This window comes from Rhinolophus sinicus, chromosome 15 (genome assembly GCF_057876585.1).
Source record: "Rhinolophus sinicus isolate RSI-liver-muscle chromosome 15, RSI-T2T, whole genome shotgun sequence".
NCBI lineage: Eukaryota > Metazoa > Chordata > Mammalia > Chiroptera > Rhinolophidae > Rhinolophus > Rhinolophus sinicus.
The window spans coordinates 42644131-42670400 of NC_142515.1; the positions used below are offsets into that span (position 1 = coordinate 42644131).

General features: G+C 46.0%; 2 protein-coding genes across 4 annotated transcripts; one reads left to right on the forward strand and one right to left on the reverse strand.

Annotated features, from left to right (window-relative positions):
• The first annotated feature begins 2396 nt into the window (after positions 1-2396).
• On the forward strand, positions 2397-6799 carry ADO (2-aminoethanethiol dioxygenase). The gene has a single exon (XM_019731851.3). It carries the CDS (start codon positions 2758-2760, stop codon positions 3568-3570), a length of 813 nt encoding a protein of 270 aa, XP_019587410.2. The 5' UTR covers positions 2397-2757; the 3' UTR covers positions 3571-6799.
• Positions 6800-9232: 2433 nt separating this feature from the next.
• EGR2 (early growth response 2) lies at positions 9233-15923 on the reverse strand. Of its 3 annotated transcripts, none has more exons than XM_074339492.2 (3): positions 15703-15923; positions 13048-13156; positions 9233-11692 (listed from the first exon to the last, which is right to left on the reverse strand). In XM_074339492.2, the coding sequence occupies exons 1-3, from the start codon at positions 15799-15801 to the stop codon at positions 10440-10442; spliced, it is 1461 nt and encodes a 486-aa protein (XP_074195593.1). In that variant the 5' UTR covers positions 15802-15923; the 3' UTR covers positions 9233-10439. The 3 variants fall into 3 exon arrangements, with proteins under 3 accessions (XP_074195593.1, XP_019587474.1, XP_074195594.1); XM_019731915.3 differs by lacking the exon at positions 15703-15923 and adding an exon at positions 15045-15167; XM_074339493.2 differs by lacking the exon at positions 15703-15923 and adding an exon at positions 13257-13868.
• Positions 15924-26270: the final 10347 nt, after the last annotated feature.

The following is a 26270-nucleotide window of genomic DNA, read 5'->3' on the forward strand; positions in this document are numbered from 1 at the left end:
ACACACACACACACACACACATTCTTTGGAAATGTGGATACTCCTTGCCTAGATATCCCCAAAGCTTAGAACAGTGCCTGGTACCTAGTGGATACTCACTATTTACTGAATGATAGAGTCACTGAATGATAGATAGAGTTCATCTATCCCAAACTTTCCCAAATCTTGTTTCTGCCTTGTATTTCTAGCACTTGTTCACTATCACTTTTCTTTGGTCTGTTCCCTTTTCTGAATTTCTTTTGGTCTTCATTCTGCTTACTGTAACACAGAGGACAACAGAACAAGGAGCATAAAAAAAAAAAAGACGTTAATGGGCATAGAAATCTACTCAGCCTATGCCACTGGCAGTGGGGCAGAAGACCAAGTAAAGTACTTCTTAAGGGCAAAGCCCTTAGGAATGATCTCATCCATTAGTGCAGCTCTGAAGGGCAGCATCAAAAGGAATTATGGATGTAGCCTGTCTGTGGCCTAAAAAAAGTACTACATGCCCTGTGGATACTCAGCAGTTCTTAAACACTTTAACGAGCAAAAGATTCAGATGCAGTAGGTTTCAACATGATCTGGGAATCTGTACTTTCAACAAACACCCCCCAGGTGGTTCTGATACAGGCAGTCTTTGGAAACTTTGAAGTCTTTGGCCAAACAAAGAATAGCAAGGACCCGAGGGATGGTATTACCAGATAGATAGTTTAACAAACAAAACCTTGTTTTTATCTCTACCTTGAAACTGATTCTCAAAATGAGTCAAGTTCCATTTTAATTTTTGCTGAATATTATTTAAATTCATAGGTCTTTACAGCTTTTAGCCGTTTTAAAACTATAATAATAGCTACTATAATAGGACAACTGCTATATTCTACATGCTATCATCAGTGTTTTACCCATGTATCTTATTATCCCATTTATAGATGAGCTTCAGTTAAATAAGCAGACAATTACTAAGAAGTGACAGATTCAGAAATCAAACACATCTGTATGTGTAAAGTCTGTTCCATGGAGTCTATACTTCCCACTAATTATACCTTAGAAGTAAAACCAATAAATAGAAATCCAGATTTGTAAAAGAAGAGAGGGGATTTTCTCTTAAATAGTCTTCACTTTAGAAAAAGATTGCCTGGGATTTCATTATATGGTGAACTTTGACAGTATATTTAAATACCTTAACAATGGTATGGCAACCTCTGAAAATGAATTAATCTTTACGACTGTTTTTCAAAAACAAATAATCAATCAAAATTACCAAATATTAAAACTCGTTCACTATTTATAGATCTAGCGTTGGTTCTCAAACTGGTCTGATAATCAAGAATCATCTGAGGAGCAGCTTAAAAACAAAAATTCTAGGCTTCACATCAGTTCTGAATCAGAATCTCTGCGGTGTGACCCCCAAATCTTTATTTTTATAAGGCTCCCATGGGTTTCTGATTAGTAACCAGGGTTCACAAAGACTGTTACCCTAACCCCAGTGTTCTACAAGTGAATAAACGAGGACCTTAGAAGAGTAGCATCTGTCTAAAGACATAAAGCAGCGCAATAGGGTGGAAAAACAATATCTTCCACATTTGTGCGTTTAACACCAAGCTGTTTTTGATAAAACTGTTCTTATTTATGCTCTGCTGTTTATGACCCGCCAATTGCAATCCTCCTGCAACTTATTCCCGCATCTGAAAACTGGGAATAATAGTACCTAACTCATAGGAGTTGCTGAGGATTAAATAGTTTAGTATCTATAAGGTAATGTACTTAACACAGTGCATATACTTTGTGTTCATTATATACTATACAGAATCCGTGACCACAGCAAATGGCCTCTCAAGTCCCAGCAAAAAACTATTGTATTCTGTAACGAGAAGAGCCGCGTCACCAGACCCTGATGCAAACAACAGCTGGGGACGGCTGTGCAAAGCAGTCGTTGTGATCACCAGGGAAGGCCTCGAACCTCTCATCTCCTAAAATACTTTAAAAATTATGAAAGCGCCTCCCACAATCCCCATGGCAAACAGTGCTGCCTAGGAGGCCACAAGGCGCTAAAGTTAAGTCAACAGTCTCCTTCCCAGGGGTGAGGCCAGAGGAAAACGACCCTGTATAGCTAACCACGCCAAACCGGCGCCAAAGGTTAATGACCCTCTTGCCCTGTTCCTTGTGATGGTCAAAATCTTCCACCATACCACAGGTCAGCTGCCGGAAGTGCGTCACCCAAGCCTGCTGGGGATGCCGGGAGTTGTAGTTAATTGGCTATTTCTCTTGTGCCCCAATTCGCCTTTTGTCAAATAAGTGAACACCTTGGAACCGTAATAAAGGTCTCTTTATGGCCAACAAATCTTATCCTTCCCTTTTCCAGCTGACAAAGCGATCTCTCAGAGAGCATGCAAAATATTGGACTACAAGTCCCAGCATGCTATGCACCGCGGCCAGAGCGTCCGAACACCATCGTAGGTGCGGGCCGCATGAATGGAGTGTCGAGCGTAAGGCAAAACCTGCCACGGTCCATACAGCCTGTACCTGCTCCCGGAGCGTAAGTGCGGAGTGTGGGCCGTGCGCGTGCGCGCTCGGAGGGGGCGTGTGGCAAACGCGCCGGGCCGTTGTGGGCGCGTGAGTGCTGAGTTTGGCGGTAGCGGTGCCGCGCGCCCGACTGGCCGGTAATTGCGGGGCCTCCCGCCTCGCCCGGGGCTGCGCGCAGCGGTGGCGGCCGCGGGAGACCGTAAGGGGCGGAGGAAAGGAGGGGGCCGGCCTCGGCATGCGGAGGAACGTCCGAGCATGCTCGGAGAGAACATGGCCTCCCTGATCCAACGGATCGCCCGCCAGGCGTGCCTCACCTTCCGGGGCAGCGGGGGCGGCCGCGGCGCTTCCGACCGCTGCGCGCTGCCAGACCCTGAGGCGCCGATGCCGCAGGGCTTCCCGGAGAACTTGAGCAAGCTGAAGAGTCTGCTGACCCAGGTCCGCGCCGAGGACCTGAACATCGTCCCGCGCAAGGCCACGCTGCAGCCGCTGCCGCCCAACCTGCCACCCGTTACCTACATGCACATATACGAGACGGATGGCTTTAGCCTTGGCGTGTTCCTGCTCAAGAGCGGCACATCCATTCCGCTGCACGACCACCCGGGCATGCACGGCATGCTCAAGGTGCTCTACGGCACCGTTCGCATCAGCTGCATGGACAAGCTGGAGGCGGGAGGCGGGCAACGGCCGCGAGCCCCACCGCCAGAGCAGCAGTTCGAGCCGCCGCTGCAGGCCCGGGAGCGGGACGCCGTGCGGCCCGGCGTGCTGCGCTCGCGGGCCGAGTACACCGAGGCCAGTGGCCCCTGTGTCCTCACGCCACACCGGGACAACCTGCACCAGATCGACGCTGTGGACGGGCCCGCCGCCTTCCTGGACATCCTGGCCCCGCCCTACGACCCCGATGACGGCCGGGACTGCCACTATTACCGGGTGCTGGAACCCGTCAGGGCCAAGGAGGCCTCCGGATCGACCTGTGACCTTCCCCGAGAGGTGTGGCTCCTGGAGACCCCGCAGGCCGATGACTTCTGGTGCGAGGGGGAACCTTATCCAGGTCCCAAGGTCTTCCCTTGAAGCCGCAGGCGCCGGGGAGTGGTAGGCCAAAGACGTGCCCAACTCAGATCTGGGCCTGGCTGCCAGCGACCCACCACAAGGGCTCTCTCCCTACCCTCAGTCAGGCCTGGGCATTGGATCTACTAGAATGGGTTGTAGCTGTTTCTTCGAGAGCCTTGGGAAGCGCGGGCGAATGGACTGCAGCCACCGGGCACGGTTATGGGGGCGGGATAGGCGGGGAGGCTAGGTTGTTTCCTGACTCTGTCACTGCCACCAGAGTTTTGATTTGAGAGGAGGGGATCGGGACTATCTGAAGCGCTTCCATCCTAAAGCCATAAAGAAAATATTCGTTCCTCTGTTTCCCATCCTATACAAAATAAACTGAAAGGTTTTCTCACCCCCACCCACCCCGCCTTGGGTAAATAGGGTTTGTTCTGCACTTACATCCTTATGCCCTTTTATTCCTTATAGTTTTAACTTAATGACTGTGCATGATCCAGTGGTTTGAATTGTTTTTAGTTCAAGTCATTGGTAAAAACTAGATTTAAAGAGATGAGCTACTGTTTAAAGTGAGCTGTTCTGCCTGATTAATTTGTTTGAAAAATTAAATCATTTTTTCCAGAGTTAGGAGTTCACCCCCAAAACATAACTATGCATGTAGAGGACAAGATTTATTTCCTTTCCTCCCCTTGCCCAGTAACCACTTCTGGTTTATTCGGACAGCATCTACTGAGAAATTCACACCTGCATAGCTCAGTGACAAATAATCACACAGAGCTTCTTTTCCCCATGAGTCTCCAGATCTGTGGGTTGAGCAGATTTGTTTTCGTAGATTCACCTTTAATGCAAAAACTATATTCTCCTCAAGTGACTCTTTTTGTCTTACGGTACTGTAAGAGGTGATAGGGTGATTCTGTATTGTCTAACCAGGAGAGTCAGAGGGGCTGAATCAGCATGCTTCCAAACAACTGAATGTAAAACACCCCTAGCCAGCTGTTGAGTTCCATGTCCCTATTTACTTCCAGCATTTTTCTGCAAAAGGAGAGAAAATGTTGATGACTGTTTCAAATTCTCTCCGCTCTGATATGCCAGAGGGCTGGTGGTTCCAGCTGTGTTGTTGGTGGCACTGTTCTCAGAACCCTCCCTCAAACAGAAGAGAGCCAGTGCTTCGTCTAGTGTGGTTTTCTATAGGAAGAAAGAGAAGGCACTGGTGATCAAGGCTAGAGAATTGAGAATTAACAATACTAGGGCACCAAAACTTGGGACAGAACACTTCCCACTCCCGGCCTCTCCAAATAACAGTTGTGCTATCTATGACTAGTTTTATTTTTGTCCTTTTAATAGGCTGAACAGCTTGACCTTGTTTACAGAGGCATTGACACCATTTGCTTCAGGCCTTGGAACACTATTGTTTCCCCTTTTATTATTTATAAGATTCCTTTTTTCACAAACTTTCAATAAAAACAAACTAGAAATAAACACATTAAAATTTTCCCAGCTGTTGTCTAAGCCCTCTTGATTGACTTGCCCATGTGGCAGTCGAGTTCCAATATCTGCAATAAAGGGAGAATTTGCTATTGGTGGAAAGTGTCGACCCTGTAGGGAAACGGTATGTGTCTTTGCCTCTGTGCACACTGGGTTTCAGAGGCCCAGAGTGAAGGAATATTTGTTCCCAATTTTTAAAATAGAATGAAAAAGCAAATTCTTGGTTGTTTTTTTTTTCTTTTTACTAAAATGATGCTTATTCAACGTGTAAATGCCACTATTTATAAAACCTGACAGGCATAATACCAAGCATTTAACTTGCATTGATTTATTGTAGCTTCATGTTCTGGTGTGGTTTAATTTACCTTGGAGGCAGTTTAAAGCAGTCTTTCATGCCATTCAGTTTGAAAATAAGTTCTAGATATGCAAATGATTATTTTCTTAGAAAAGTGTTCACCAAATGGGTTTTCCTCTAACACCGTCATGAATGTGTATGGTTATCAATCACGTATCTATCTACCTGTTTTGAAATTGTACCAAAAAGTTGATTAACTTATGAAGATTGTCAATGATGTGTATAACAACCTGGAGTACGTTAAACTAACCTATGAAAACTCTGGCACTAGGACAGAAATAAAGGAGGAATTGTTTTTCCGCATTTCATTATGAAAAGTTTTAAAGTTCTCAAGTACAAGCAAGTTGAATGAACGCAACTAAGGTGCTTTTCAAAAGAATAAGTGAAATTGTCGCAGGCCAAAAGAGCAATATAATATCTTGCTAGTTCAATGAGAATAGTGAAACTTTTGGTTCACGAATAAATTCTGAATAACTTAATGGTGAATCCTGTTTTAGTGAGCCACTGAGGAAAGAATATTAACTACAAAGGTAAACGTAGTACAGAAAACCTTACGCCTTTCTGCATAAACTTAATCACGACCATGTGCTGCTATTGTGTTTCCTTATATTCTGGCAATATAGACGGTGTTTTAGTAACAACTGTGGGAAAAAGTTGTCTTCCCCTACAAAGGCTAATGAGCACAATGATACTAATCACTTAATTTTTCTGTTGAATAACAAATGCAATAATTGCCACTCATGGGTGAGAGTTGTCTAAATACTTCTAAAGCTTTTTAATTCTCTGGTTATATCAAAGGCCACTTATATCAATGGAGAGTATTGTGTACCTACCTACCTACTATTTTATGAGAATTGAATTTTTACTAAGCCTGATTTTAATGGATTGAGTTTATACCAATTGATGTTTATTAATGAAAATGGTGGCTCTATTTTTAAAGTAATACGTGTTTGTCAACAGGAGTGGGTCGTCTGACCTTTTAACATAGCCCTTAACTTCTCCCTAAATCCACAACTTTCATTCCTCCCTTTGCATTGTCCCCTTGTCAGGTGCCTCAGTCTTGGCATCTCAGGACTCTGTCATCACTCATCTGTTCCAAATGATTTCGAATTTTGTGCTATGGCTCTACTGCTCAATGAAGAAGCAATATATCTTTAATTCAGGGCTCTGCCCAGTGCTATTCAACTCTAACCTGAGGGCAGTAACACTCATGTAACTCCTGGTCTGAATTCAGAACTTCTGGTTACAAACAAGCTGACCACTGACCACTTCAGTGCAATGCAGCATCTACTGTCAAGGAAATAATTTGTTAGTACCCCATAAAGATACTGAATCTTCAGGTCCAGGGATGTTTACATTTCTGGATTAAAGTCATTGTACTTATGGAAAATAAAGGCATGTTTGAAATTGTTTAGAGGTAAATCTTATTTGATTATTGCAAAATGGAGAAGGAAAATATTGTTATAATGATTGCATTTTAATTACTGTTAAAGGTTCACTCTATATTGTAAGATTTATGTTGTACTAAAAACTGGTTGCCTTCTGCAGATTCTAAAATGCAGTAATAATATAAACTTAAAAGTTTTTTCCTTGAAAGTGAGTTTTGAAACAGTCTGATTAAAAACACATCTGAAACTGTTTAATCATACTATTTTGCTACAAAAAAAATATCTTTTATTTTTTAATAATAAGGAAAATAAGCTAGTGCAAGAAAAACAAAAATACTTTCATCCACAATAGAAAGACTCTTTGGACTTAAAGTATTTTCTTGTCTTTCCTTTTTCTATAAAATTTGTTTAATTGTTTGGACTAGAGGCATATTAGTCACTTGTGATGATGCTGACCATTCTTTCACACACACACACACACAAAATTATATTGGACTCACTACAGCCATTTTTAATATATATACCAAACAATTTCATTAGCAATTAAAATATTGAAATTAGCCTAGTTTATGAATAATTGAAAACCTTAAGAGGTTTAATATAATAGACCTGTTTTTAATGTGTACTAAACCACTTCAAATGCATTATGTTCTTTAAGGAATTTACTCTCCAGAAGTTTAATAAGAATTCCCAGTAGCAGCTGAAACATCAGTATTATTCAATAAAGCATACTGAATATAAGGAGCAGACTTGGTTTCAAATGCTTTATTTCTTGAGCAAAGTAAAAAATGAGACACCTGTGAAAAGTACCTGAATGTTTCAAGCAGAGAGTAAAATCTGATTAGAGATATACCTAACATATTGAGATCAAGAAGTAAAACCCAGAAAGTTGACTGAAAAAACACCGAGGTGGGTTTCTTATGAGTTATACCACTGTCAAGATGTAAGTGATTATGTAACCAATTAGACTATTTCATAAAATTTAATCTTACTCTAAAAACTTTTAAAAACTTTTTTAGTTGGTTGCTTCGTAAAAAATCTTTTACATTGTCTTGATTGAAAGTGCTCTGAAATTTAAAATTTGGCAAGACAATTGTAGGTCTTACAAAACTTAGGTGTACTATATTTTAATATAATGAAATTTTGGTAGGAGGAAAGTATTCATTAAAAACAATTATCAAAATGTGGTATTGTTTTATATGTATTAAATTGGCCAAGCAAGAATAGTATGCTGACAAGCTAGGAAATATGAATCCAATGGAATAACACCAGTCACTAGAACAATCTGAAGCTAAAGTTTAGAAACTCTTATCTTGTAGTTATAGAAAGAGGTATTCTGCATCTTTGAAATTTGGACAGTAAGAAATAAAAGGGTTAATTATCTCCACAAATTAGATCTCAAACTCTTAATTTGCTGGTTAAGGGCAAAAAGTAGTTTCCAGGAGTAGCTGTCGCTGTCTGCTAAAATACAGGCCATTAATTATCCGCCAGGACAAACACGACAGGGTTTTCACATGGTGTAAATAGTGCAGGCTCCAACATGTTACACTTGTAAGGATCCAAAAGCATTGGGTGAACTTAAACATTTAGGCCCCATTTTAGAGGAAAGAAAACTTCACAGAGACACAATCATTTGCTCTGTATGATAGGTAGGTAACTACTTTTTGAATTTATATTTTTAAATCACTACCAAAGGCTCTCATAAAATGTATTTACTCTTGAAACCATTATCCAATACCGTAGAGAACTATCTGCCTATTTCAAATCGTCTTTCTGTGAGATTTTAAGGCTAGTGTACACTGTCTTAATGAGCTGGGTATTTTGATGTTCTCTAGACATCTATGGCAGATTAATGATCTTTCTGAATAGGGGCAATTGGGGAGAGAAGGCAGGAGAGAAATGAGTCCTGGGGTAATTCCTTTGGCAACCCATTAATGCTGTCATCAGCAGTGTCTGAATGCATTTTTGATTTGAAGAGGTGATAGCGCTTTTCAAAAAGTTTTCTGTGGTCATGAGACTAATCTTGGAACCTGAAAGTCATTTCCAGCTTGACCAAGCCACCACACTTTCCACAAAGCCACATCTCCACTAAGTTCCTGGCCCTGGTCAGGGTTCTAAAAGGAGCCGCAAATGTGTAGTCTCCGAGTGGGCACTTGTTTGTAAGTGTTTATTTTCCGGAGCCCACTCAGGAACGGAGAGAAGCTATAGGCTGTTACAGAGGACGGAACAATGAGTCAAAACAACGCCTCCCCATTTTTACACTAATGCCTGGGGGAAATCCCCGGAACACTACAGTTTGACTATCAATGGAGATTTCTTTGGGGTGAGAGGGTTGGTGCTGCGAGACTTAGCAAAGAAAACTTGGAGATCCTGGCTTGGTCAAAGCACTAAAAACCACTGGATGACTTGAATTCCCACCCAGTAAACCTTTCAGAAATGATTTCTGCTGCAAAAGTATTGTTGGAAAGTTTATTTACACTACAGTCATAAACCATCAATTATCTGAACTTCAGTTAGTGGTGTTGTGTTAGAATAAATCATTTGTATTTCCACAACTATTAAGAGCTAATAACCAAACAAGTCAGCTCCAGTAACATTATTTACATTCTTATCTGCAATTTGACTACAAAGGTAACACTTAAGTCACAAAACAGAGCATACAAAAATATACTTTCTAAAAAAAATTCCAAATATTAATAGGCAGAAATATACAGCTATACTAAACCAAGGGAGTGATTTTTTTTTTCCATAGTAAGGCAACCCATTTACATGCAGACCCTGTAACATTGTCTACATCACACAAGGCACCAAGGACACTTCCATCACAATTGCATGCATCCTAGTTTCAGAGAATATGTACATCCCCTTTTAAATAAGTTAACCTCTGACTCATGTCAAGAGATCATAAATGCTTTACTTTTTTTTTTTCCCAAAGGTTCAGAACTTGGAGAACAGTGCACATCAAAAATACACAAAATCTGAGTGGATATACACTGCAAAAATAGTCTTTACGTTTCTCAACTCATAAAGGAGCAGATATTGTTACGTCCCTCCCATCACATTGCACTTCTGTTCTCTGAGTTTATAATACATATTGCTTAAAGGGTTGAGACGACTAGATAAGCTTTGATTCACTGTTCTAGGGCCACAGAATGCAGCATAAAGACCATGCTTCATTCACTATACAGTGTCCCCCAAATGAGCCCCAAGCCATAAAGTGCACATCAGTTTCACCTCTGTCTTTGCTGTCCCCACCTGAAGGGATCAGCGTCTCCCAACCTACTGTAGAAAAAGTCTCAGATCAACTCTGACATTCAAAGTCAAAAACGTGTAATTGGTCAAAGTAACGGGGTGGGGAGCAAAACCTAGTCAAACAACCCTTTAAAGCAGGGTCAGGACGCAGCCCTCTAGGCCAGGGACCCCCACCCAACCCCCTACAGAACCACCCCATTACCCTGGGGTGACAGTCAACTCACCAGAGAACCTAAGGTGGGCTAACTTAGGAAGGACCTGCTTCTAAGTGTAAAGGGGGCAGTGCTGGGCTCCACCAAGACCCTATGCCCAATGGAGAGAGGGGCAGGAAAGGGTGGTAGTGTTTGTTGTGCAGCTCCAGTGGACATAGGGCCTCCTCAAGGAGCTGGTGTGTCAGCCTGAGTCTCATCTCAAGGTGTCCGGGTCCTAGAAGAGCAAGGGGCCAGGGACCCTCCACCAATAGTGCTGCTGTTGCTGCTGCACAAGGGCACCCCAGCCTGCGTGCCCCCCGTGCATGAGGCCGTAGAGGCTGCTGGCACAGATGAGGAGGGGGCACTGCTTTTGCGCTCCTTCTGTCTCAGGTGGATCTTGGTGTGGCGCTTCCTCTCATCACTCCGGGCAAACTTGCGGCCGCAGTAGTCACAGGCAAAGGGCTTCTCACCAGTGTGGGTGCGGATGTGGGTAGTGAGGTGGTCACTACGGCTGAAGTTGCGCATGCAAATCCGACACTGGAAGGGCTTGTGCCCCGTGTGGATTCGGATGTGCCGTGTCAGCTCGTCAGAGCGAGAAAAGCGCCGGTCACAGCCTTCTGCTGGGCACGGATAGGGCCTCTCATGCACAGGTGTCTTGCTAGGCCTGTTGGGGTACTTGCGAGGCCTCAGGATGGGCCGCAGCGGCAGGTGGTGGGGGTTATAGGCAGCAGCAGCTGCTGCTACTGAGCTGCTGCCAGGCAGCCGGGGTCCCTCGCTGCCTCCACTGGCCCCTGGCCCTGTGGCCCCAGCACTGGGGCCCCCCAGGGTAAAGTTGCGGATAGTGGAGAGTGGAGTGAGTGGAGGGGGGACTCGCAGGGAGTCTAGGGGGCAGGGGAAGGGCTTGCGGTCGGGACCAGCTGTACCATGTAGGTCTCTCTGGCACTGTGATGGAAAAAATCCAGGATAGTCTGGTATCATGGGGAAGAGACCTGGGTCCGTTGCTGGCTTGGGGGACGGGTAGGAAGGAGGTGGTGGGTAGGCCAGAGAGGAGGAGGTGGAGGTGGTGGCTGCCGACAGGAAGGCTGAGGGGTCCTGGTAGAGGTCTCCTGCACAGCCAGAATAAGGAGGAGGTGGCGGCGGTGGAGAGTAGAGGTGGTCCAGGTCAGGCTGGGTCTGGGACATGGTGCACACACCCAGCGGTCCTGTGGCCAGTGGGTTGGGGGAGGCAGAGGTGACGCTGGATGAGGCTGTGGTTGAAGCTGGGGAAGTGACCCCTTGCAGGATGCCTGCACTCACAATATTGATGATGCCTTCTGGGTAGCAGCTGGCACCAGCGTATTGAGGGTCAATGGAGAACTTGCCCATGTAAGTGAAGGTCTGGTTTCGGGGTGCAGAGACAGGAGCAAAGCTGCTGGGATATGGGAGATCCAAGGACCTCTTCTCTCCAGTCATGTCAATGTTGATCATGCCATCTGAGGAGGGAGAAGGAAGAATGGATGTGGAGCAATGTGAATGCAGCCAAGAATCCCTTCTCACCATTTCTCACGTGGGTCCATTCCCAAGGCCCACGATGCTAGCACTTTAAGGCTAGGGCAGAGTCCAATTGGTGGAGAAATCACTGCCCAGAGACAGTAAGAAGAGGCTAGCCCAAGATCTTACTGTGGCAGCCAGCACAGTCTGGGATTCAAACTATCTCCAGGAAAGCAGGATGAGCTACTCCAAACCCCCACACACAGCCATCTGTGACTCTAGTCCCCAATAAAAACACCCAATAATAGCAACAACATTAAAAATTCCCGAATCTACCCGAAACTTTTCTCCCTCTCCTTTGTCTGGGGGTCCCACGGCTGGGGCGACCTATCCCAGCCAGTGCCACAAAGGTGCCAGGCCCTAGAGGGAAGCCCGAGGAAGGGGTCTGAGATACCGGCTGTTCCCCCATCTCCGGTGCCTTCCCTCCCTCCCTCTTTCGCTGCGCTTCTGCTGATGGCTGCTTGAGGGAATCCAGCGCTGCGCGGAGGTGTGAGTTTATAGTAGGTTTCCTTTCCCTCCCAACCTTCTCAGCTTTGCCCCATACCCGCGCGTCCTCATCCCAGCCCAAGGCCAGTGGCAGGGCTTCGAGGAAGGCGCTGGGGCCGCGGGAAATCCCTTTCCACCTCATCGCCAAGAAAACCAGCGGCACTGATGCCCCCGCGGGCCTCCCTCCGCATCCAACGAGCCGCTTCCCGCAGCGGCCCGCCCTCCTCCTCCTCCTTCTCCTCCTACTCCGCGCATCGATAACCCCCTCAACTTCGCGGAGGGCGCACAGGTGGGGGCGCTCCTTCAGGCAGCACTGGTTGCGCGTTCGAGACTTTCTCCGGGTCTACTCTGCCCGGGAAGGGGCTGGGGGCGCTTTCCTTTGGAGCTTTGCTGCCGCTCGGCTCTCCAGACGCGCAGCTCTCCGACAGAGCCCCGAACTTTCCTGTCACTTTGCCCTTACCCCAGGAGGGGGGAGCCCGGGGTACCGCCGGCTGAAGGGTTCGCACAAGCCCCGAAGCCTGTTGGTACACCTCTTCTACTTTCATTCCCGCTCTCGTCAGAGGCTGGGCACGCGCGGCGCACGCACGCCGGCTCGCTAGCGACCTGGTGCATCTGCCCGCGCGCCCAGCTCGAGTGTCCGGGTCCCAGCTCCCGCGGGCTCCTCCTGCACCCGATTCCAGTCTTCAAAGCCAGTCAACACCATCCACCTCGCGCCCCAGCCCTCTCCTCCAAGTCTTGCACACACACCGCACCCCACCCACAACCTCGGAGCGGCGTTGGTCCCTGCCAGCTAAGGGAGCGCGCAGCTTACCTCCGGCCACTCCATTCATCTGGTCAAAGGGGCCTCCCAGTTCGGCATTGGGAAAGATGGTCACCGACGTGGCGGCGAAGTCCTCCACCGGGTAGATGTTGTCAGACAGCTGGTGCACAAAACCACTGAGAGTTACTGGGATTTTGTCTACGGCCTTGGCGGTCATCATTTGCTCCTCGCACAACCTGGAGACCCAACTCCCTCGCTACCTGGAGTGTCAGAGAAGCCGTTTTGGAGAGGGATTGGACTGAGCCTAGGTTGGTATCTCCTTTTGCCCTCCACACTTAAAAACCACCAAAAAAAAAAAAAAAGAAATAAAAAAATCCAACAGAAATAAAACTAGCAAACAAGTTGCTATATTTTTAAGAAAGAAGAAAAATGGCTATTTGCCACTGACTCTCTCCTGTGTTCCGGCTGGGAAGCCAGGAGTTGCTGGTGTAGTGTTATTATAACAGTCAGTGTGTCCCCTTGCCGAGCTATTAATCAATTGCTGCTCTCTCGGTTAGACGGAAAGTGTTGCTCTAAGTATTTATGGACAGGTCCTCAATGCCCGTGACGTCGCTGCCCATATAAGGAGTAAGGAACAGGGCTGGGCCAGGCGGCTTTTGCCGTCACATGGCCGATTTGCATACGGGCTCGGCTGCGCGGGCTCCGCCGGGCTCGCGATCCCTGCTCGCAACCTGCATGGATCCGCGAGGATCTGGGGCGCGCGGCCCGAGCCACAGCTTGGGTCCAGGGCGCAGGGTGCGGCGGGAAGGGGGACAACCGCGGGTCCGGCTCAGGCCACTACGTAGAGGGAGCCGGTTGCGGCTGCTACGCGGCCTCCCGGGGCGGGGAGGAATTCCGGTTCTCCCGGACTTTCCAAAAAAGGCGAAGATCCGGTGCCGGCGGCTCCGCCTCCCCAGCCCTTGTTTGGGAGCCATTCCGGAAAATTAAACTTCGGAAAGAAACCGAGCGGAGCCGAGACACTACAGTCAAACCCCTACTCACTTTCTTGGCAGCTCAAAACCGCAACCAAAAGAAGGCAGCAAAGAGAAAAAAAAAGCTGCATGCATTCACGGAAGCTGACTGCTTTTTTCTGAATTACTTGGTGGAAAGAAGTAGCTGATGATAAGAGTGAATGCGGTATTGCTTTTTTGGAAAGTCTGTTCTATTTATACAGGAGCGAAAACGGAACAGGTTTGGGGTTGTTTGTTTGTTTAAGTATTCTGGGCACCCAGGGGCTAAGGGGCAGACCCTAGAAGAAGCAGAATAACTGCGAGAGCTTCAAGAGAAATCCTCAGCCGGAGACACCCCCCCTTCCTCTGCCCGCGCGCTCCCCGCCCCACTTCAGCTGCCGAGCGAAGTGGGCGCCCTTCCCGGCGTGTCTGGGCGGTCGACTGTGTGGGGGCGTCCAGATGGAGTCTTGGACACTCACTCTGCCCCGCCACACACACACGCGCGCGCGCGCGCGCTCCACTTCCGCTACACACACTCCCGCCCCCGCTGCCTACTTCACACACCCACTTGCACACCTTACGCTACACACACCTCTCTGTTGACTGCGAGCCCTTGCGCCCGCCTCACCAACAGTGCCCTGCCAGCAGAGCGGGAGCCGGGGCTTGCTGGACAGAGTGCTCTTCAAAGACACCCATCCTCACCTTACTGCCTGTACCAAGCGACCGCCACGGCAGTCCCTTACCCCAGAGAGCATACATTCAGGTGGTGTACCCTGTCCGCACCCGAGCCCTACTCCATAACACAAATACTAGAAGAAATATTCTTCCTTTCCTTCGTCAAGAGCCACCTTGGTGAGCTCAGAAAGGTCCTGAATGACCGCAAATAACGTGGCTAATGCCAGTTTGGAGCTACCATCACCCCACACGCGTTTCCCTTTGCGAGTTAAAACACTGATCCCGATGTAAACCTTTCTGTTTAGTTCCCAAAACAATTTTTTTAAACTTTTCAGAGGTCCAGATAACGGCAGGTTTCTGGCTTGCTGAACGCACCGCTCCTACCTGCCGGCGCGCCCTGGCCCGCACCGCGAGGGCTCCAGGCGTGGCCCGGGCCCCGCGGAAGGCTTGTCCCAAGTGCTGAAGCCTGGCGCGCCGCTGCCTGCTTGGCCCCTTCCCGCGCCAATGCAGCCAAGGCCTGGCGTGGAGTGCGGGGGCAGCCTCTAGGGCCGGGGCCGGCCCTTTCCCGCCCCCGGTCGGGGACTGCACCAGCTTCTTGGGGTCCCGGCGGGCGAGAGCCACGGCGCCACGCCGTGGAAGAAGCGCGGCGCTGCAGGCGGCTCTCCGGCCGCTCACCTGCCCCGGCCGCAGCGAGCCTGCTCCTTCCTGGCCCCTCGCGCGGAGGTCAGGGTCCCGAGGCGGCCGGGGGCTGTCTGGAGCGCCCTCCGCTCCTCCACCCGAGCGCCATTTCTCCCCCTGCCCGCCGTGATATCTGTTCTTCGGAGGCCGGCCATATTCCTGACTTCAAACGCCCATAGAAATTTTGGGAAAGTTTCTCGCTCGCGCTGCGCGCTCTTTTCCAATTGGAGATAAAAATAAAAGGGAAACGGAAGGAAATCGCAGCAAGGTTAGCCCCCTTCTAGGTACCCCACCCTCGGCAAAAACGTGCAAAGTCCCGTTTCTAAAAAAAAGAGAAAGGATGGAAATAAAACCGCGTTCTTACCACGTGCGTCAGCCCGCTCCGCCTGCGGTCCGGCGGGTCTCGCGGCCCCCGCGCTGACCACCGGCAAGATGATGCCTCGGAGGGGATCCCGACTCGCATCTCCAGCCCTGAGTCCGAAAAAGAGAGCGCGGGAAGACCGAGTTATGCAAATGTAAGTCGTGGCAGTGGGGCTCGGGTTACGGCCCCCGCCAGCCTCCGAGGTGAGGCACCCACCCGCGGCAAGCGCGGGCGCGGCGACTGCTAGCGCTTCGTTCCTCTTCATGCACGTGGGCGGGCAGGCAGGCGAGTCGCAGGGGCCGCCCCGCGGCGGGCGCTGCTACCAACCCCGCCGGCCGCCACAGCGCGCTGTCCTGAGAGGGAGCTCCTGGACGCCCCGCATGCAGGGAATAGCAGGGCGCACAGGGCAGGACGCAGGCTGGGGACGACCGGGGCGCGCGGGAGCCGCGCGTCTTCTACTGCTACCCTTCCGGAAGGAGGAGGCTGAGTGGGGGTCAAATGGGGCAAGAATCCCCACCGAGTACAGGCTGACTTGCCTGTTTCGTCTGAAAAGCAAGTTGGAGTAAATGGGAGTGACTGACCCTCCGGAATTATTTGGAGCTTTCCAACAACTCACACACCTCCCCTAAGAGATGCGCCTGGTCAAGCCCACCTTATGCCGGGGTGGGTTGGGTGCAGGGGCAACTAACAGCTTCAGGGAGGCTATGCGGGATCCCAGGAGGGTGCCTGGGGCCAGTCCTGGGAGGCCTTCCCCAATCTCCGCTGGAAACGGGTCAGTAAAGACTTCCTGTTGTCTCCTCCTCCTCCTTCTTTCTTCTCCTTCTCCTCCTCCTCCTCCCCCTTTCCTGCTCCTTTTCCTTCTTCTTTCTCTTCTTTTTTTTAAGAGTGTAGTGGAACAACGTATAGGCACACTCATTTCAAGCCAGCCACCCTGTGGGTAGGTAATAAGTTCAGAAAGCTAAAGTGACTTGCCTAAAGTCACAGGGCTGATTAGTGGCAGTGTCCAAATTCGCAACCAGATCTTCTGAATCCAAGTACAGAGCTCTGGTGGCTACATCTTTCTCTTAGATGAGAAAGATCTTGAAATGGAACAGTTCTTTGAGGATTGGGAGCCTGGCTCAGCCCACTAGGGAAGAAACACGTCACCTTCGCCAACTTCGTCTCTTTTCTTTGGCATTTCTGAAGAGAGGAAAGCTGAGGTCAGGGCTTTCAAAGGGCAAGGGACTCACACACACACACAGTGGGAAGGGAGAATTAGAATTTTGGGGCTCTCCAGATCTATGTTATGGATGGGGTGACCAGGTTGGCACAAAGCCAGCATACTAATAAGCCCTGTAATAAGAGAAGCCAACCCCACAGTATCCTTCCTGAAGTGATCAAAGAAATAAAGACAGATAAAAACTCCAAAGGTTTTTACAAAGTAAGATCCCCGTACTGTGCTGGGGAGGGGATTGGGAGAGGAAGGGGGATCTGGTAGTTGAATATAGAGACGTACCATGGTCTCTACTTTCAGGCACTTGAACTTATTCTGATCAAAAACGGAACAAATAAATGCCTTTCTTTAAAATAGAGTTGTCAAAATGCCCAAATAAATGGGGGCACTCCAAGAAGTATCAGGGTTATTAAAAGAATAGCTCATTGATGCCAGATTCTGATTTGCTTTGTCCTGATTCCAGCCAAGAAAGCAGAAGAGGAAGGAAGCAGAGGAGCCCTTTAGTAGGCTTGCCCCTGCAGGTGGGGGATTAGATGGGGGTGAGGTCCTCGCTGGCCCTCAGAGTCCCTTTTCTGAGTGGTTTTCAGTTTTTTCTCCCACCGCAGGGACTGAGAATCACAATCAGCCATGAGGCATGTACAAATAATTTGTTAATATTATTAAGAAACATTTTGAACATCATTATAGACTATTCCTATTGTAATGTCATTTTCACCTACTTCTATTCTAATGCTGCTACTGGAGTGGGAAACAAAGGAGTGTCAGAATTTCCTTAACTGTGGACACATACTTGAGGGTGTGGATCCTGTACTCGAATGACATAGGACATGTGCATCTCAGTAAGAATCCGGCTAATTGCCAACCATGCCATAAGCAAAGCCTTTCTTAAAGGCGCTCCTGTGTGCTGAGAAAAATGATCAATGGTTCCCTACATTCAGCATCTCACTACAAACCTGGTAATTCCAGAGGCTATAAACCAAGCCCAGATTATGCCAATCAAAGTTGTTGTGAAGCCTGAAAGAAGCATTGCTTAACACCAGGCGAATGAGCAACCAGTCATGTTTCATTGGCACAAATAATCTGGGAGGGAGGAAATAAGACCCCATGATCTTATTTTGTAGCAGCAGCAGCATGGGCCTAAGCAAAGGGTGCCTTGGTTCCCTTTAAGGTGAACTATCATTAAGTCAATAGATACTTCTTGAGCATCTACTATGTGTCAAGCACTGCACCAAACCTTGGGCATTCAGTGGTGCCTAAAACAAGGCCTGGTTCCTGTCCCCATGGAGTATGTAGTCAGTGACACAAATACACAATTGCAAACAATGGCAATGTTTGATCCCAATGAAGGAAAAAGACAAAGGGCCCAGTCGAGTCTAGGGAATTGAGGAAGACGTCTCTAAGCAGACAGAAATCTGAAGGATGTACAAGGATTGGGGGCAAGTCAGTGGATAGGACATTCCAGGGAGAAAGAGCAGGTGTGGAAAGGCCCCAAAGTGGGAGGACGCAAAGTGCATTCCTTGAATAAAGAAAGTGCAGTGTGGGTGGAAACCTCCAGGCCGCCTGCCATGCCTAGTGCACTGGGGCTGAGGGTAGCAGTATAGGCAGCCTCCTTGGTAGCATTGAGCCTGACCCACCTCCCAAGAGATTTCAACCTCTATGACTCTCCGTTTTCTCTGTCATTATCTTTTCTGGCTAAGGACAATGGCATTATAATTTTTACATTTAAGGTTTTTGTTTTGTTTTGTTTTTACCACTTAGCTTCTGAGAACACTCCAACAAGATTTCAGCAAGAAGAGAACATACACAAATATGCTTATTGACTTCAGCATTGTGTTTCAGTGACAGTCTTAATGAAATAACATTCCTTAGTTGTCTATTTCTCAATAAGGAAATAACAATGTGAATTTTGTCCCGTTTAAAATGGATAGAGAAACACGGCTTTCTAGTAGAAACTTATCATGTAAAGCCTACAGATCGCTTTACCATTGCTGACAAAAAATAAAAGGTAAATCACTGCGTCATTTTCCACTATTGTTTAAGACAAGGTACATATCAACCTGGTGTCTGTAAGTGATAATCTGTCAGGCTGGTCATAAAGGTTTGCAGCAAAATATCCATTGCAAATCACACCTTTCTGTGCCTTTAAATTTTAAATCTTTCAAGCCATACATTTAACTTACGCAAAATGAAATTCACCATAACTAGGGAATTCTTGGATTTTTTTTAATGTACATATCACTAGCCTGCTTACACTACCAGATTTCAGGAAGTCATTTTTCTTTTTCAAAATAATATCAGACGTCCTATAGAAGCTTTGTTTTTTATTTAGAAAAGGATGGGGACAGTCAGTGTATCCAGTCGTCAGAGCAGCATTTAAAGAAAAAAGAAAAAAAAATCATATATTTCGTATTTCAACCAAATAATCTTGATCAGAATAGTCACCATTTTTGTGATTAAGATTATGAGCTCTGGAGGCCCATATGGCCTGGGGTTCAAATCCTAATCCTGACACTACCTAGCTGTGTATTCTTAAACAAGTTATAAAGCTTCTCTGTGTATCTATGAAGTGTGCGAACTGACTATACATATCTCATAGGGTGTAATGAGGATTAAATATAGTGATACATGTAAAGCACACAGCATACTATTTGGTACATAGTAAGTATTCACTAACTGTTAGCTATTAAATTGTCACTATTACTGAATCCCCTCTTTGAAGACCAACATTATACTGTTTCTCTGGGTTCAATGTTTTATACCTGAAAACCACCTTGAAAAAGGGGGCCGTTAATTCCTATTTTAAAGATGAGGGAACTGAGGCTCAGAAAAGATACAGAGCTTACCCAAATTCACACAGCTAGAAAGTTGCAGGGCCAGACTATGAGCTTTTATTCTCTCAATTGCCAAAGCCCACATCTTTCAAGTACATCATGTGATGCAGAGCAACCTAGAGCAGATAAAAGCAAAAGAGTAGCTGTACTTCAAATATTAATATATGAAGTATTCATAATATTTATTCCCTAATTCTGAGTTTCAGCTTCCAAGAATAATGATTATAGTACTACTGAGGAGGCTCAGGTTTAGATTGTAAGAAGAAAAGCTAATCCAGAAAACAGTGGTTATTTGCATGTAATTTATAACAGGCTATATCCTTGTGGAAAATGTCATTTAAACTTTGAAAGCCAAGCTCCACAATAATAATAATAATCTAATTGACATAACACCTTATTTTCCCAGAAAGATCAAAATGCATAACGATAATACTGTTGTTTTTCTAAAGAGGTTTGAAAATGTGGAATAGAAATTGAAAATTTAGGAAGAATGGGTTAGTAAGTGGCCTGCAAAATCTGGAGACAGTGCTCTATAAGAGACTTTTTTAGCCTTAGCGTAACCCATTTAGGGGACTTGCCTTCTATTAATACTATTGTCTCACATAGTCTCTATGCCAGTATTTTTTTCAACTCCATTATACATTCCCTCAATGCACGGTCCTAGAAGTATGATTCCTGTTTGTAGCCCCGCAAGCAAAGTTCTAGATAGGAACCCAATATACATCTGCCCAGCAGTGAGACAGAATAAGGCCTGACCCATCTGAGATTTTCATATGCTACCTTGTCAGAGAACTCCTAAGTAATTAGTTCTACCCAGACCACAGCATATTATGTCTAATGATTTCTCCAGGAGATGTTGGATTTCAGAGCAAGGTCACAGACCCCAGAAAACATCCTCCGAAGGACTTGTCTTAAGATATGCCCTTTTTTGGAGATTTTAATCATGAAATTCTGAGCTGCCACCCTCTGCTCTTAGCATAGCCAGTGCCACTGAGGTCGTGGCAGCCAGCAGTGAGGACTACTACAGAGATACCGTGTTTCCCCGAAAATAAGACCTAGCCAGACAACCAGCTCTAATGTGTCTTTTGGAGCAAAAATTAACATAAGACCCCGTCTTATTTTACCATAATATAAGACCTGGTCTTTAATATAATATAATATAATATAATATAATATAATATAATATAATACCTGGTATAATATAATATAATTAATATAATACCAGGTCTTATAAGACCTGGTCTTATTTTACATAAGACCTAGTCGTATAATATAATATAGTATGATATAATATGATAATATAATATAATATAATACTGCATTAGAGCTGATTGTCTGGCTAGGTCTTCTTTTCGGGGAAACATGGTATCTACCTGGAAGCCCTATTTGGGCCACCTCTCCCTCCTTCTTGACTCTTCCTCCAGCATACTACTGGTCACAGATACAGAGCAATGCAAGCAGCTGAGTAATGGAAAGGACTCAGGGCAAGGAGCCCCAAGACCCCCTTTTCAGTTCTTTCTCTGTTACTGATTGAGGATATTATCTTGGGCTGGCAGTTAATTCTGGGAGGAACCAGCTGTGCTTTTTACACTCACATCACTCAAGTCTTTGGTGGCAGCCTTTGGAGACAGGCTATTCTTTCCCCATATGTGACGATAGTTCTTAACTATATGCCACAAAGATATAGAGACATCATGTCCCCTCATGCCTGCCCAGAATTTTAGATGGCAGCCGAAAAGGCCACAATGTTTAGAAAGAGAGTTTAAGTCTTCACTATTTTGAATGAGAGAGATGGTCAGGGCAGAGGGGAAAAATTGGGTAGAAGGAAAATGCCAGAACCCAGTGCTGGGTGCAGCCTTTGTAGTGGGAAAAGCGCTAGATCAGAAATCAGGGTCAATGGTATCTCCCCTAATAATAATTTTTAATAATAATTATGTCTAATATTTATTGAGCATTTAAGAGTACTAAGCACTCACTCTGCTGACTATGTTGCCTTATCTCTTCGTCTACCAAGCACCCAATGAAACAGATTTCATTAGTTTTTACACTTTACAGATGAGGAAACAGAATCACCAAAGCCCAAGTCACAGAGCTAATTAAGTGGAAGTGCCAAGATGTGAAGCTAAGCCGTCTGACTTCATTGCTTGTGCTTTCAGTATCTCCCCAAGCCTGTGGAACTAGATAAGCCACTTCACCTCTGTGAGCTTCAGTTTCTTCATCTTTATGATGGGGCCGGATATGTCTGCCTTTGGCCAGAGTATTGTGATGAATCAAAAGAAAAGGATTAAGAACATGGTCTGAAAAGCAAGACACGCACTGCAAATCTTATTGTCTCTCAGAGCAATTGTTTGGGTTACTGGACCTTCAGCAACAGCAGTGAATGTAGATTGGGATAGGAAAGGAGGCGACGTTTATGATTCCAGGACAGGGACAAGGCATCAACAATTGAACTGAATGTCTAATCTGTTTGCTTGCTGACCAACCCTAAGGCCCTTCAAAATGGTCTCTTTCCCCCACCTCACACCAGAGGGTGGTCCAGGTCAGTGTACTCCTTTTCATCTGGTGATGGGTTTGGGGAAGGTGTCCTCCAGAGGCTTGGGGCCTTTAGAACAAGCCCTTGGCAGGTCTGCTTCTCCTGATGCTAATAACAGACCTAGACACATGGTCGCACTCCTTCTTGAATCCACATAATTAACTAGAATGCGTGTTTCTGCTCAAGGGCTGTTGTACCTGAGAGAATATTGTGGTTGCAATGCAATCACCACTATGTAACAGAACAATTTCAATCAATGGCCTTGTAAGCACACAATCAGAGCCCTCCTCAGAGACCTGGCAACTCCCACCCTTTTAGAATTTGAAAGTTTGCTTTTTAAAAATATTATTATTTAGGCAACAGCCTGTGGAAACTTCAAAAAGAGGAAAACTAGAACAATTTAGATCCTTTCTTCTCTCTGACTGGATTTTATGAAACAAGAGACACCAAAGACATGACCAAAATGACCATTTTAGTCCCTTCATCTGTTACTCAGAAATCTTAGCGATGGAAGTTGCCTTCACAAGACACGTTTTTTCCTTGCCTTTCCTGTGTTTCAGGCTTTTCATCACAAAGCTCTCTCATATAATGGCAACTTGAGTGGAATGTTACCTAAAAAATGAAAAACAGTATCTAGAAGCCCATTATGTATATATATTAGGTAAAAGTGTATGGCTCCAGTTAAACGAAAGTAGGCTTGACTCCCTCCCTTGACTCCATGAAAATTCCCTGGGGTCTGGAAGCCACTGCTATAATTTATGGAGCAAGCTCATAGCATGCTGTGGCCGTGGCTGGGGCTGCCTAGGTAGTAGAACCAGAGAGCAAGTGAATACATAGGGATGGGCCTGCCTGCCTCACTTCCAAATGCCAGGACAAGCTCATGATATTCTGTTAATCCATTTAGAGAATATTTATTAAGTACCTACTACATACCAGGTACTGTGTTAGGTGCTTGGGATGCATCAGGGAGCAAAACTCCCTGTCTTCATGTAGCTTACAGCCTGGAAATTCTTGTAAATTTAATTCTAAGAACCACAAACAGGGAAAGTCAGTGTAGTATCTCCCCTTGTCCTCGGGCAGAATCACTTTTAAGCCACCCCCTCTGATGTACGCATCTCTCCTAAGGTCATTATAGAGGCAATGCTAAGCTTGCTTTAGTAACACACTCGGGTGTTTAATACTCTTGCAAGACATTCTTCAGAGAGAGGAAACACCCTTTTTTTATGTATTTTATTGATTTTTGTTTTTTGGTGTTTTTTTCCCCCTCAAAACACATGAAAGAAGTTAGTCATGATGTTCTGAGTAAGAACCAGTCCCAGGCCGGAATATACCCTCAACTTTTTCTGTTTAATGCGGAAAAATCTCAGTTCCTGCAGCCTGACCTTCGAATTCTTACCTTTTGCTCCTTTCACCATCCATGTCAGCTCTTTGAGGAACTTCCTAATTCCTCACACTTCCACAGTGCTGGTAAAGCCTAATAAGACAGTTTTATGTTGCACTCAATCCCTTTCCAAGTCCCTTTTACACACATTACTTCCTTTGGACTTAAAACCCCGTGATGCTGGCAAGGCCACATTCACCTTTCCCACTGCCTGCAGAAGCCAAGTGAGACCCAGAGAGGCCAAGTAACTTACCTAAGTTCACATGGCTATCAAGGAGGCAAAGCTGGCATCCCTAGCCAAGTCGCCCAAGTGCTGATGTTGAGAGCTCTGTCGTTTCTAATGTGAGCCTCAACTACTGGTTGGGATGGCTCAGGCATGTGAATGCTTGTGAAATCTCTAAGACACTTTGATGGCTGATGGCCAGTTAACATTTAGGTCATGCATTTTCTTCCCCAGGTGTGTGCTGACCCTGTTCTGTACCCTCATGGTTTTACCCCAATGGATAAAGACTGGTAGCATAAAGTTAAACAACAACAACCAACTAGCCAGACCCCAGCCTTCTAGGTCATCAACATAAATTTGGGGCCACCAGTCCCAGGTCCGTTCCTTATAGTCCTCATCTGTCCCATTTCTGTGAGGTTGGCACTGACTCACTGATTACCATTTTCCGGGTTATCAGCCTCTGGTGCAATCAGAAGAGATTCTCATCTGTGTGGGGTGGCTTAAGTGCAGTTGGGTCTACCCTCCTGGGGTGACCAGCCTGGCCAGGGGGAGGAAACAAATTCACCAGCTTCACCTGAAGGCCTTGAGGGTTTTGTTTTTTCCAAACTTAGCTAACCTATGCCATAGTCTGCTAAAAGACGATCACAATAGAATTTTTAGGTGAAATCTTTTGTGTTTGTGGCCAATTTTAACTTGTTTGTCTAATGGGTAACACCGCCCTGGCTTTCATTCTTGCCCAGAAGGTTGCCAGAGGGTAGTTAATACAATGGAAGGAGCTGAACTGCAGACCCAGGAACTGGCCAGTAACCATGCTGGTCCATCTTCAGATCTGACTCATCGGAATCTTATTAAAACAATAACAACAAAGAAAATGCCCTTTTAAAAAGTTAAATTTGATGATGAGCTGACTGGCTTTTATATGTATATATATTTTAAATCTAGACTCCGTACCACAATCTGTAAGTGTTCACATGACCTGGTCTTGTCTTATCCCTCCCACCACAGCTCTTCCCTCTTCCCCCATGTCACCAAGCTCAGCCCACCCATGTCTTAAACATCTCAAGCTCCTTTTCATCTCAGAGCCTGTGTGCCGCTCACTACTTCCTTAGAATGATCTAGAATGGTTCCTGTCCTGACCTTTTGATCATCCCATGTCTAGACCTCCTATAGACCAAATGTTTGTGCCTCCACCCCCAAAATGCATATGTTGAAACCTAATGCCTAATGTGATCGTATTAGGGGGTGGCGCTTTGGGGTGGTGATTAGATCATGAGGGTGGAGCCCTCGTGAACAGGATTCGTGCCTTTATAAAAGAGAGCCCAGAGCGCTACCATGCCCCTTCTGCCATGTGAGAGTACAGTGAAAAGATAGCTGTCTGTAAACCAGAAAGCAGGCCCTCATCAGACACCGAATCTGATGGTGACTTGATCCTGGACTTGCCAGCCTCCAGAACAGTGAGAAATAAACTTCTGTTGTTTATTAAGTACCCAGTTTGTGGTATTCTGTTATAGCAGCCCAAATGGACATCTTATTCAGCTCTCAGTGCAGGCCTTTCCATCCTGGTTCTTCCCACTCTTCCCTGATCACCCTGTCCATTCCTATGCTTAATTTTCTTATATAAGCTAGTATGGTTAGTGAGTAGAGGTGCCACAAGGGTAGGGACCTCACTGTATGCCCAGTACCAAGAACAGTGCTGGCATAGAGGAGTGTGCAGTAAGCATTTGTTGAATGAATGGAGTGAATGAACAATGACCAGCCAAGTTTGGGACCCACTATGGGTTCCTTTTCCTCCCTGGGTCCCAGTTGACTCATTTGTAAAATAAGGGTATTCGCCTATGTGCCATCTAAGGCCCCACAAAGCTTTGACAGTCTGTTATTAACTGGCCCTGAGGACCCATGAGGAGCCCAAGGGCTGCAGCGTCATCACCCCCAAAAAGGACTGTGATTTTCTAGGTAAGGCAGCATCTCAAGTCGTGATAAAGCAAAACAGATTAGGCCCGTAGAAGGGACCTTCCACCTTCTACAAAGAAAAAATCAGCCAATGCTTTTTCCTAAGAAAAGATCAGATAATTCTGATAAGAATTGTTCTCCATGAAATCTTTTTGATTGAATCCTGTTGCCTTACAAATGGATGGGGCAAATCAATTTTCAGATATAAACATGAGTTATGCTTAGAAGATACCCTTAACTAAGTCTGCAGTTATTGGAATCTTTCTTTATTTTTATAAATAAAGGTGATTTATCCATTTTCAATCTCCAGGTAAGACCCCAGGATTCTATTAATTCTTTCAAATGGATGTTCTGCTTAAAATAAGATGGAATATAATAGAAAAGACACAGTTAATAAGAGTAAAAGAAATTATTTTTCTACCTGATTAGAGTACAGAAAC

What these genes read in the sequence shown, in the direction of transcription:
- ADO (XM_019731851.3), top strand. Translation starts at nt 2,758, where the DNA reads ATGCTCGGAGAGAACATGGCCTCCCTGATCCAACGGATCGCCCGCCAG.
- EGR2 (XM_074339492.2), bottom strand. Translation starts at nt 15,801, where the DNA reads ATGCGAGTCGGGATCCCCTCCGAGGCATCATCTTGCCGGTGGTCAGCG. An exon ending in GGAGCGGGCTGACGCACGTG is followed by an intron (nt 13,157 to 15,702) that starts GTAAGAACGCGG and finishes TTTGTGCACCAG; the next exon opens with CTGTCTGACAACATCTACCC. An exon ending in GATGAATGGAGTGGCCGGAG is followed by an intron (nt 11,693 to 13,047) that starts GTAAGCTGCGCG and finishes CTCCCTCCTCAG; the next exon opens with ATGGCATGATCAACATTGAC.